Genomic DNA, 13011 nt, shown 5'->3' on the forward strand with positions numbered 1-13011 from the left:
AAATAAATTAACAGCCACAGAAGAGATGTATATTTTGCAATGAATGTCTTCCCACAAACTGCAAAAACAACAATGGTAACACATGAGTATCTGTAAACAATTATAAGATAGATAGATAGATAGATAGATAGATAGATAGATAGATAGATAGATAGATAGATAGATAGATAGAGACTAAAAAGAGACTATACCCAGCACCCATTAACACAGTGTGTCACTACAGCATAACTCTTGTACAGCATTACTATAACTTCAGACTCAATTAAGACCTCGATAAGTCTTGAGTAAGCTGTGTGAAAACATAGAAATGCATTTAATCAATCCCTTAATTTTTTTTTCCAGAAAAAGATGAACATATGCACACTTACTCAAATTCTAGCTTAGATGTTTCAACCAACATTGCTATTATTGCTTTATAATACAGTTTGTTGTATTGTGTCCATGTTTGACTCACCAACTGTCCCCAAACCATTTTGTTACCAGTAGATATAATAAATGTGAGATTGCAACAAGGAGTTTTTGAAATACAATAATTTATTAAAGCATTTTTAAATTCAGATATAAAACATTTTCTGATTTTTCTTCTTCAAAACAATCAGAAATCTCAGAAACACAGTCATCAGTGGCAAGATCAGTCTCTGGTGTGGCCGCCGGCGGCTGACCAGAGTGCCTATATGAGAATGATTGGAAAGCGATGGAAGACAGTGTTGTAATATGAGGTAAATACTAAGCTCATTATGTTAAAATCATATCATTCTAACCGTGAACTATAATGGAAGTTGGCTGGCATAGGCCCCCATATCTTTGTGTTTATACTGACTTTATAGGCAGGAAACATCCTCCAGTCTGTGAGACATTAACAGGAACCAAAGGCAACACACTTCAGTTGTTTTCTAACAGTCAGAAGCTCAGAAGCACAGTACAAAATGGAGATAATCAAAAGCAAGTTATGGACAGCCTGCCAATCTTTGAATCATGTTATTTTCTGTGTCACTAAATGCACAAACGAGTGAAAAACAAACAAAACTGTATTAATGCATTTCAAGCACAGCATTCACTTTTCCACAGTTACTCTCTCAAATCCATTGAGTTATTTCATAAATAAATACCCCACCCTCACCTGGCTGCTCACATCAATATAAAACAACACACGTTCACAAACTAAAGTCACAGATGCAGTGAAATGTTGTTGACATGCTTGCATTTGAAAACACATCCTTACACATTAGTTTAGGCTATAAAAGACACTCAGCTCTAACTAATATTAGTTCTGGGATAGAAGCACAAATATTCTAACTGGTTTTCAATAATCAATACCTTGATGGAAAAGTTTAAAGATGTAGTAGATTATTACATCAATTCCACTTATTTGCTTCCTTTTGTTGACTTATAAGAAATATTTAGTTTATGTTAGAGATGTGCTTTTGTGGCACACATGGAAATAATTACACACTAGTGACATTCTACTCCTGCAAGGCCACAATTACTCTCCAAGCGACAATGTTTAAATAAGGCAAGATAAGGGACATTTTTTATCTAGTAAACCTGAGGGAATCTCCATTTAGGAGAACATTCATTACAATTGGCCACAATTTTCTACAAACAAAAACTGAATAATAATAAAATAAAGGTGCCAACTCAGTGTACATTTGCCACTGCAAAACATTCATAAAAGTTGTGTGAGATTTGAGGGAATTTCTAAACTTTGGAAATTTAGGTGTATCCTATTTCAAATTGTGGTAATATAAGTAGTGTATAAGTTCTCTCAGCCTTGTGCAGACATTAAAAGGAAGACATACCTGAATTTCTTTTCAAGTAAGATGTTTGAAGCGATCAGCAAGGAATATGTCTGGATACTGCATGGAAGGAAGCAAAACTCAGGAGATCCAGATGCTTAAATACTCCCACATTTGCCAAAAGTAGTGAGGAATACACATTTCTGTCTCTGCAGAATGTTTTCTTTTCAGATGGAGGTCGTCTGTGTTGCCACATAGCTTGAGTCAAAGTTTCCGTCTCACAGTCTCAGCTGAAGGAATTTGTTCCTTTTCTTTTCTTTTCTTTTCGTGGGAGTTATGGATCAGGTGCATAGTGGCAGAGTAGATATTGTATCCTCTCCATTAAATCACCTGATCCAGTTGGTTCCATAACTGGACACAGACTTCACACTGCAGCGCTTCTTCACAATCATGTTTATGTAGGCTTTCATAATCTTAGTGATCTCTCCCACCTGCCAATATACAGATAAAAATGTATTTAGATGAATTGCAACTGTCAAAAATGGCTGGCTCTCTTATAAAAGAAGCATTTATTCATGTCTCATGTTTTCTGAAAAACGGTTCACAACAAATTGTGTGGGCAGATTTATTCCACTGCATGAGGTGACTATTTCAGCATTTTTTAAACCTTCTGGGTTATGCTGGGGAAAACATTTTTATTTATTTATCTCCCAACTAACTAATTGCAAATGTAAACAATACTTTTTAAAAGATAATATAAAAAATTACCTGTGGTGTCTCAAAGAACATTTCTCTCTCATCCACAGTTATCTTGTAGGTGCAGGGCTGTGGAGCACCAAAGAAGATGATGTGCTCATATGGGAAGGTCTCCAAAGGTTTTGGCTCTCCTCTTTTGTAGACAGACACATTCTCAGCACTCACACTCAACCAGAGATCATGTGGGAACCCCCCCTCTTTGCACTGTAAAGGCACACACAAGACTTATCACAGGATGATTCTGAACTAATTAAATTGAACATATATACATTAGAGTTGATCAACTAATATGAAAGCTGGGGTAGACTCAAATTTTTGGTTCACTTGGAAAAAAATCCATAATAACCTTTCAGTAAATCAGCATTATCATTAAGGTAGTTTGAGAGACTGCTATTCTTCCAGCTATGTTTTCTTGGCTCCAGATTCAGGCTTTAGAAAATATTACCCAGCAGGCTTTGGCCAAATGCCATAATTTTAGGACCTGATGAGGTGAAGTGGTATAAAGAGTAATCACATTTTCTGTTTAGTTCATATTTAACTCTGGTCTGGACTCTGGTCCTCAAGGGCCACCGGTAAAAAAACAAACAAAAAAACATTTAAAAACCACTGTTTATAGATGTTTTCTGCTGCAGCTCAGCTTTCATTTCATGTTAAAGTTATAGCAACAAGTTTTCTAAAGTCAAATACACGAACAGTCAGAAACAAAGACTGGACTAGTAAAAAAACAGTAGTAGTCTAAAAAAAAACTAAAAATAAAAGTTTGTATTATTTCTGATTACTTCTGTGAAAATGGACTAAAGTCCTGATTAAGCATCTCAATGTACCTCAACATCAAACAGTGTGGATCCGTATCCATGCCATTCCTTGATGATAGTCATGTATTTGAGCATGGCCTGGTGCTGGTCTAGACCTTTGAGGCGGGACCACTTCTCTACGATGCTTGCCCGGGTGGCAGACATCTCCTCCTTTATCCACATCTCCAGCATCTGCTCATCCTCCATACGCTGCTTCTTCATTGAGCCTGTCTTCAGCCCCCGGCGCAGTGTACTATCCAAGAAGCTGGTTCTCCGACGCTCGAGGGTTTGACCCGATCCCGAGGCTCCACCCACCTTGGTAAACTGTAGGATGCGACTGCGCAAGCGGGCCACGGGGTAAACGCTTTCTAGGCTCCATGTAATGCGCACTTTGTCTCCATATAGGAACTGCAGGCGCAGAGCTGCAAGGTGCTGCAGGGTCTCCTCACGTGCAGGGAAGTGGCCTCGGGTCAAACTCTCATGGGCCTGACGAAGAAAAAGAAAAAAAAAACAACAAAAAACACTGAAGGCAACTGTGTATGTGATTACAGGCCCAATAAAACAGAACATGATTATGTAAATATACCTGCTCAAACATGAATGCAAACTCCACTCCTTCCTTAGGCATGCTTTCCACATCCAAGAAACAGTAAAGTTTAAAATATAGTTTCCATTGGCCTTCATCCTGAGCTTCCTCACTGCCAGCCATTCTGGTAAGGAAAGCCATAATTAGTCATTTAACATGCCTGCTTTTGTCTAATTTTATGACATCTTATCATTATTATCTCCAGGACAAAGATTTTTGTGTCCCTCTATATAGGTGTTTAAATCACAACAAAGGTCAGACTTTAGAAAAAACCCAATTGAAAAACACACTAAGTATAAGTAAAATTCAAACATACCTTTCAAACTTGGCCAGAACATCAGCCACAAGTACCCTGCTTTCCACAGCTTTGTCAACAGTATTGTTGTGCTCGAACAGAGCAAACATGTTCCTGCTATCCTCCATAGCTAAACCTCTGATCAGTTTCTCTACCACCTGAACAAAAAGAGACAACATTCTAAACAAATATTTCTTACTTATTAAAATAACTTTTTGTCTTATCAGACAAAAAAAAGGCACAACATACATGAGAAAACAGCTCACTTACCTCTCCGGCAGTGGTGTGAGAGTTAATGGAGATCTTGCAGGAGCCCCCTCCGTGGCAGTAGACGGTGGTGGTCATTTCCTGTCTGGTAAGCAGTGCCACGATTTCTTCTTGGGAAGGAACAAACTCCCTGGTTTTGGTCTTCTTAAGAGACTCTCCAATGAAATGGGCAAACATTTCAATTTCTGTTCCGGGAAATAGTTCCTTAATCCTGAGTAAAAACCCAGAGACACAACAACAGGAGGCTCAACTAATTGTCAGTTTTTCAACAGTTTTTATACATTGATGTGATGTGTTGTGGCAAAACAAATCCACACCTTTTCAGATGAAACTTGAGGTAGCGCAGGATGCCTCGGCTGGGCAGGAAGGTGCAGCTCATGCAGGTCAGGAGATGCCAGTGGGCACGATTGGCAGGACTATTCGGATGTGGCACATGATTGGTTTGTTTGATCAGCTGACAGTAAACTTCATCTCTTAATGGCCTCAAGTCTTGACACGTCTGCAGGATTCCCTGGATGATTGGCACGGGGTCTGACAGAGCTTCCATTTCCTGCAGTGAGTTAAAAATCTTCACGGCCTCATCCTGCAGGCTGGTATAACCCTTTTCCTTTTGCACTGAGAGACATAGAGAGAGCTAAAATTAATTTTAAAACTTGAAACTTGCCCCAAGAAAGTAGTCAAATTAAACTGAAGCACTGTCCACTATTTTTTAAATTCATAGGTCATGGTAGAACCACACAGGTTGTAGTCAGATTCAGCTGGAAAGCAAGTATCCAGGATGATGTGCATTAATGCAGATAACTGTGAAGGCAGCATGAATGCTGAATTATACATCCAGGTTTTAGAGGAACATATGCTGCCATTCAGACAATGATGTTCTTCAGGGAAAGTGTTGTTAAGAGTCCAGATGCTAAATTTGAATGCCTGCAATCCAGACCAGTCATGCATTTCCAAACACAATATATGACAAATAAGTTCTCTGAGTACATTTTTCAAAACACAACTAAAACATTTTTAGCTTCGGCATTTGACGTGTGCCATTGGACTATTTCAATTAAACACAAGCATTCAAACATTTGAGTTCACCATATGGTGCTCACAATGAGCAAATTTATCACTGGCAATGGTTAAAACTGTAGATGTAGGCCAGAGTACTCACAAGGAACACTGACATCTCCATAAGGCAGAGGTAGAAGAGGGGAGTGCAAAGGATGCTGGGTATATCGCAAGATAGGGTTCCTCCAGTATGTCTGCTCCACAGCCTCCACATTTAAACTGCTTTCCTGGACACACACACACAAGACAGAATTAGTATTAGACTCTTTATTCACTGATTGTTTCTTAAGCAAGACATATTTGGAAAGAAGATGTAGCACAGCAACAATACTATAAATACACATTCTCGCTGTATTAAATCCAAAGAAATTGCTGAATTCACAGTGAGAAAAGAGGTAAATCAAATCTAAAAGATCACGGCACACAGTGCAAGTACCTCACTTCACTACAGTGTTTCTCTGCCAAAGGTTTGCATGACTGAAAAGAATTTAAGTTACAATAGAAATCAAAGTCCATATGTTAATAAAATGTTAAGTGTAATTATCTATGAGACACATGCTTGATTAAATAATACAATGATATAATGACCCAAACGTTTCGCAATAATCATCAATCAAGTTTAATACCTTGATGTCTCTGATGAGTTGCTGTGTTGGTGTTTCAATGGGAACTTTGCTGTCTATTGCTCCCTGAATGGCATTGGCCCACCGCATGGCTTCGTTCAGCATTTTGGTATAAAGCCGGTACGAATGTTTACGCCCATGCACAATGATATTCCAGTAACCTGGGCGAAAAGCAAAGAAGGCACAGGGTAAATCCCATAGAGTTTAAGACTCCTTGAGAAATATTTCCCCTTCCAACAGTTAGTGAATACTGCACAGTGTGAACACATCCACACATTAACAAGTCCAGATTAAGTTGATTGTAAATATTATTTAACTGACCAGTGTCCTTGAAGATTTTCTCATCAGGCTGCACCACAGAGCAAAGGCTGTTGAGGACGAGTGTTCCCAGTTTAGTTGCGCTACGCTCTGATGACTTATAATAGTCGAGGGAGTTGGTGGTGAGAACAAACCAGCGTTTCTTCAGCTTTAGAGAAGTGCTCTTGGATCCTGATTTCATCTCCTTATGCAGCCAACCTGTGGATAAAAAGCATGTACTAATCGATTCATATTCAGCTGTAAAAATTATTCTAATGGGAGTACACCTGTGAATTCAAAATCCGATAAGTTCAGATTGTGTCTAACCTCTGACTAGAAACTCCTGTCCATCAACCCTTGTGTCTCCTTTTGATTTTTGCAGCAGGCCTATCCAGTGGTGCATCTCTTCTGGTGTGTCTGTGTTGCAGTGGATCACTCGGTTAGCCGTGATGATCACAAATGAGTTTGGTCTGGAAACAGAAAACATCACCTTGCTTTTTGCTTTATTCCTCTCATATGCATCCTGTCACAAAACAGAGTGCATGTAACAAACAGTGTTTAGGTTTAATGAGCATTCCTTACCTGTCTGGGTTGTCCGATGCACAAACAGAATCAATCAAACCAACATCTAGCGTTCCCTAAGCAAAGAAGAAAAAAAAAGCCATGAATAGCTGCAAAATGTGTTTAGCAGTTGGTTGATGCAGTTATGTATGTTTGCTTTTATGAGCAGAGAGTGAACCATAAGAGAAAAGTTGTAGTCCAGAGATATAAAAGTATGCACAGTTAAAAGAAGCTGGAGATTTTTAAGGTTAAATTACTCAAATTACTATAACGTCCAAAACTGGACCACTGCTACTTCACTACTGCTGTAAAATTGAGCCGAGGTTGGGGCCAAGGCAGCAGAGGTAGAACCGCACTAACCACTGCATTTTTGGGGTTGGCCTGTTCGTGGTGCATCTCCATGAGCTGCTCCGGGCTGGCGCTGTGGACCCGACTCAGCACATTGAACCAACCACTGAATGGGTCAGAGGGAGTTCAGAAAGTCCAAGTCAGCAAACATGTAATTGAAAATTACACTATGAACTTCCTCTGGCAACCACAAGGGGGAACTTCATTCCTATACATCACTTTTTCATGAGACGATGACAAAGTAAAACACTACTTGCAGGACAGCTGCAGTCAGTTGGACAAATATGTGGGTATAATGTACCTGGCATCTTCGGGGGACTCAGCATAGATTTGGTAGGTCCTTTCATCTGTTACAATGTTCAGTGCGTTTTCCTTCTCATGATTGTCAACAATCTCCCTGCAAGAAGGCCCACCATAACACTATAAATTGACCATTCAATTAAAACTTAGTTCAATAAAAATGAACAGAAGCTGAGGGGTCTTACTTGGTTGTGCGGATATCGATGGTTCCTTTCAGCTTCTCTTCACTATCATTCTCAAAGTACATGAGTTTTGACTCACGTAAAACGAACCAGCGCATCTTCCAGTTACGTCGAGACAAAGTGGACATTCCTCCTCCTTTCTTGTAAAGCCACCCAGATTTCAGGGAATCCTGCTTCGCCCGGAACCACATAAAGGTTTCATCTTTGAGAACACACCAGCGTCGACGCCACGGGATCATCAGGCCACCTGAGAGAAGTAGAGGTGTGCAAAACTTTTAATTTTAAATTTACTTACTTTTTAAGGGGAATTTCATAATGGGATGTGATATTAAACAATGCCACATTATTAAAACCTTTAACCAACACTACAAAATCATGCATCTTCTGGTAAGAAAACAAAATCAAGCATAAACACCATAAAATATAAGCACAAGAACAGCAACAGTCTAAAACAAGCTGAACATACAAGCTGTGCTCAGCTGTGCATTAATCATTTGCATGCCTGCTGGGCAGTGATTTAGTACAGCTACTCACTCTTCATGTAGAGGTAACCATGGAAATATGGAGGCCCACTCCCATTGAGCAGATTCACTCTGCCATTAGAAACCTCCTCATCTGTATCCACATAGCCGTCATTCTCCTCGTCGCTGTCAATAAACTAAAATCAAAACAACAGTGTTATGGTGATCCTTTGTTGGATATGTGGAAGTAATCAAATAATCTAATAATTTTAGAAAAACTTCACATGAACAACCAGTATATCATGCCCTTACTAAAATCTATGCTATTTTGCATTTACAGTGCCCAAATTCTGTCTGATTCCAAAGCCAATCATTTTTAAACGTAGTCTGTGCACAACAACACTGACACATTTTCACATGCCAAGATATGCGCCATCTTTCTTTCCTTCTGACATTTTGCTGATCTGACACTGTTTGATCAAAGCTCTCTGCCTGATTTGCAGCATCAGGATTCAGAAGCTCATATGCAGAGCCAAATCAAATAACTCCTATTCAGTTTGCTCTGACATGAGCTAAGCCTTGTGATAATGCTTATTGTAAAAGAACTATGCAGTTGAAGACTTTCTTGAGGCAATGCGTGTGAAGGTGGGACAGTACAGAGGAAATCTAGGTGTGTGAAGTTGTGATAGAACAATAGATCAGTTTTCTAGTGTTGATACAGGTTGAATCTTAAGATTACACTTTTTTAAAAGTTCTGTAAACTTTACAAAAATTTCTTAGTAAACATGACTACAATTCTTCAGAGGGGATTTCCTCTTCTTCACTGGTTCTGCTTCTCCTGAACATCAGATGTTATTTTAAATAATCCTCCATTTGGATTGTATTTACAGAACAGCTCAATAAACTTGCAGCATTGCTTGTTATTTCTCACCGAGTCTGAGCTGCCTCTGAAGGAGTCCAGGCTGTTCTGGGTGCAGGACGATCTTCCCAGCACCTCTTCATCTGTGATATGGCCATCATTTGTACTAGCACCTGAGCTCCCATGAGCCTCCTCGAATTCTTCCTGGTCGTAGTCCGATTCTGCGTCTGGCAGGTTTGCGTGTGATGACTCTTCTGTCACAGGCTTAAAGTCTGATGCTCTGCTGGTTCTCTGGCATGGCTGCCTTTCTCCATTAGTTACTACAGGATGAGGAGAATGGCGAGTTTGGGAGTCTTTTAGAACTGAGGCATGATTGATTCCATTAGTGGTAACTGGAGTGAGCTCTGACGATGCAGGACAAGCACCTGAGTATGAAGAGACCACACGTCCCTCTGCAAAGGGAGGTGGAGGAGGGGGTATACTTTGAAATACTTCCTTGTCTAGAGGAACTGCTGCTGGGGGAGGTAAGTCGGGTAAAGGAATGCACTCATCATCTGCGTGGAAGCCCTCATCAACCTCCTCTTCAGCCAGAGGAGCTGTAGATTCTGGATCATGGAGGTTCTCCTCACTTGAGAGTGATGGCTCTAAACCACCAAAGTCCAGCAGCTCCAGGAACTCAGTAGCCATGCGGGAAGCTTCCTTCTCCAGTCTGTAGATCTCAGCATCCCTCATCTGTCGGAGCTCCTCATGGGAGAAGTCTCCAAGCTGGGACACACCGTCTTCCTGCTGCTTCTGCAGACGCTCGATCTCCCTCTCTAGCCGCAAGATCTCCTCCATTTGACGGCTCTCCTCCTCTGAGGTGTGGCTGTTTGACAGAGTCTGGGACAGAACCTTCTGTTGAAAAGAGGAAAAGCAAAACTTAAAGCTGCTATATTTACAGCTTTTGTTTTATTTCATGTGTATTACTCCTTACAGACAGCAGAAGAGGCAGGTAGGTTACCTTTTGACAAGCGCCATTTACCAGTGAGTTCCTAAAGAAAAAAAAATATTAACGCATTAGTCATGAAAGATGTTGAAAAAAATCAGGTGATCTGCAGACTATCAGTATACCTTGTTTTGTCACCTTCAGCTACCAGTTTCTTCTCTTCCTCTCTCTCTTTGATCAGTTTCTGCTCCTCCTCTTTTGCTCTCCTTTTCAACTCCTCATCCATTAATCTCAGTTTCTCCTCTTCCTCCTTTTTTCTCCTCTCCTCCTCCTGTTGCTTCCTCTCTTCCATTATCCTTCTCTCCTCCTCTACTCGCCACCTTTCCTCTTCCTCTTTCCTCTTCCTCTCCTCCTCCTCTCGCTTCTGCTTCTCCTTCTTGAGCTGGTGGTAGAGGGATCGGGCGAGCTGGCCTCTGCGATGTTTCTGAAGGATGATGGTGGCAGAGCGCAGACGCAGGAAGACACGTCTCCAAAAGTGAGCACGGTAGTTCTTTTGGATGGTGACGGCGCTGGACAAAACCCTCTTGTATTGCTTCCTGATGGGTGAATAATCACAATAAACACAAACATTTATTATCAGAACATTTGGTGACATCACTAACATAATTGTTAAAATGCACAGCGCTACGTGGGCTCCTCATTACGACTGCTGGAATTCTCTGTTTAACTTAACACTGGTTTTAAAAAAAGTGTACACTGTAAACTGCGGTGTTTAGAGTCTGATGCTGTTTCATTGTGGCGGTGTGGGCTGCTGTGTTTAGCCTTGTGACTAAGCCCCAACACCCACATGCAGCACATGCATGAAATACACACACATATAAACATGCATAGGCACAAACACACATGATTTTCAAGGAACCACACACATTGCTCTGACCCTTAGTCAGTCCTAGTCTCCAGAATAATCACCGTATGGGCTTTGACTGGTCTCAGGACAGAATCTGAGCAGAGATAATGTTACATGTGATAATACAAAGGCTTTACTTGTGTCATCAGGGAACTTCCCAAGGCTCTGTCTTCAGTATGAACGACTAGGAGGGGAAGGACACCCACAACCTGAACACTGTCATCAGGTCCATTATGGTATCCCCATAGTGCTTTTCAGAGAACTGTATGTAACCTTATATGTGGCCGCATGCAGGTGGAGTACAGTTAGATTAAATGCCTGTGGGTGTCTGCATGTGCAGATGCTTATGGCACCACTGTGATAAATATCCTGTCTGGCAGGCAGAGAGGAGAGACAGAAAAGTTGTTGCTCAAACTGAAAAGACAGATTTATTCACTGTGTAACAATAAATTAAAGTCTTGTTTAAGATCTCAGATAACTGTCTCTAAAAGTACAGTATCAAGTATTCTTAATAACTATTTAAGTCCAAGATATTTTGAACTTGTATGAACAAACCTGAAGAAATTCCAACACGATGGTCTGAAGACCGAAAAGCCATCAATAAAGTGATTAAATGTGATTTTTTTTTTGTATTCTACTACAGTGTTTATGATTGATCACACTTGTCTATGACATTCTTGTGTACAAGAACTTTACATTGAAGGTGACACATTTTATGAAAAATCTTTTGTTACCCAACTGCAGTTAAAAAAGCTCGTATGATTTGAAAAATACTTGGCTGCACAGCATATAAAGACTGACCCACGTTCAACTCTTCAAGTCTAATGCACACACAGACAAAAAGATAAACAAATAGGCAAAGGCATGCACGAATGCACATAATCCACCCTTCTAGTGTATACACACAAGCTGTACACCTCTAACACAAAACAAACACTGACAACTGTCGCTGCCACTCAACCATCCACCCCTCCTCCACACTCCCCCACTCACCTTGCCACATAGCTGAGGATGTGGGCGCGGATCACCATGCCAGCCCTGCGCCGCACCTCTTCCCTCTCTTTCTCCAGCCTTTGCTCCAGGGCCTCCTTCAAGAACACCTGCGGGTTTAGCAGCGCCACGGCCGACAAGGAATGACAGAGAAACACAGAGAAGGAGGTTGGGAAGTTGGGGGTGGGGGATGACAGACAGGATGGGTTAGATCCTCCTTTTGGTAAGGCTGCAAAAAAAAAAAAAAAAAAAAAGGGGGCCCACAGAGATGTGAAGGGTCCCTGTTGTCTGTTGGCAGCACCCTGTGCCCACTGCAGAGGAAGCTATGGTGCAGCTGAGGCTAGCAGGCTAGCTGCTCTCCCTGACTGCAGAGCAGAAGTGAGGAGAAAACTGTCACAGAGACTGCAGTGTTGCTGCTAATGCTGCTGCTGCAGACCCTCATTGTGTCCGGGCGTCCTTCCTGAGCCTTTCCCTTCTGCTGCTACTGCTGTGTTGATAACTCAACTAACATGCACAGGCAGAAAGACACAGAGAGAGTGGAGGGGAAAGGCAGGGAGAGAGGAGTGATGAAGGGGTAAGGGGGAGGGATGATGGCTGGAGTCCAGATAGAAAGCCACACCCCTCCCTGCTTTTATGAAGGAAGGAGAAAGAGTTTAGTTAACCCTTCCCTCGCTCCTGGAGACTTTTTCAACACTGGCGCTGTTTTCAGTAGGCAACATGACAGCCTCCTAAACTGAAATGTCTATAACAATAAATATGAAACAAAATCAAATTTAGCTTGTTTGTCAGCCAGATTTGAATGTGTATTTATAATACTGCAAATCTGTTGTTGGTTTGGAGGATCAAGAGCTCTTATGAGGGGAAAGACCCTTGGTTAGAAAAAGTGTGTATGTTTGTGTCCCAGATGTTCTACTAATCAAAGGATCCCACAGCTGCAGCCCTGCCTGCCTCTGTAAAGTCTGTGAGAGGAGGACGCTTCCTCTTCGTCCACATCCTTCCCTGGTCTGTAAAACAAACGGCTCACAAACACACACACAATCCATGAAACATCACCCAAGCCCATAATTC

At 41.2% G+C, this 13011-nt stretch overlaps 1 protein-coding gene across 2 annotated transcripts in view; it reads right to left on the reverse strand.

The window, feature by feature from the left end:
• Window positions 1–2042: 2042 nt before the first annotated feature.
• The window catches only part of myo10l3 (myosin X, like 3), a 52463-nt gene continuing 41494 nt past the window's right edge, over window positions 2043–13011 (reverse strand). The window contains exons 22-41 of one of the 2 annotated variants that reach the window (XM_042002224.1): window positions 11947–12053; window positions 10232–10642; window positions 10122–10152; window positions 9194–10015; window positions 8336–8459; window positions 7805–8048; window positions 7621–7716; window positions 7332–7425; window positions 6993–7048; window positions 6738–6880; window positions 6435–6629; window positions 6117–6274; window positions 5594–5717; window positions 4752–5049; window positions 4438–4645; window positions 4189–4325; window positions 3873–3996; window positions 3317–3772; window positions 2505–2696; window positions 2043–2227 (exon numbers count right to left, since the gene is read on the reverse strand). In XM_042002224.1, the coding sequence (XP_041858158.1) occupies window positions 2123–2227; window positions 2505–2696; window positions 3317–3772; window positions 3873–3996; window positions 4189–4325; window positions 4438–4645; window positions 4752–5049; window positions 5594–5717; window positions 6117–6274; window positions 6435–6629; window positions 6738–6880; window positions 6993–7048; window positions 7332–7425; window positions 7621–7716; window positions 7805–8048; window positions 8336–8459; window positions 9194–10015; window positions 10122–10152; window positions 10232–10642; window positions 11947–12053 (4125 nt within the window). In that variant the 3' untranslated portion in view covers window positions 2043–2122. Of the gene's footprint in view, window positions 2228–2504; window positions 2697–3316; window positions 3773–3872; window positions 3997–4188; window positions 4326–4437; window positions 4646–4751; window positions 5050–5593; window positions 5718–6116; window positions 6275–6434; window positions 6630–6737; window positions 6881–6992; window positions 7049–7331; window positions 7426–7620; window positions 7717–7804; window positions 8049–8335; window positions 8460–9193; window positions 10016–10121; window positions 10156–10231; window positions 10643–11946; window positions 12054–13011 lie in introns of both variants that reach the window. The other variant, XM_042002223.1, reaches the window with a different exon arrangement.

Source organism: Melanotaenia boesemani, chromosome 12 (assembly GCF_017639745.1).
Source record: "Melanotaenia boesemani isolate fMelBoe1 chromosome 12, fMelBoe1.pri, whole genome shotgun sequence".
Lineage (NCBI taxonomy): Eukaryota > Metazoa > Chordata > Actinopteri > Atheriniformes > Melanotaeniidae > Melanotaenia > Melanotaenia boesemani.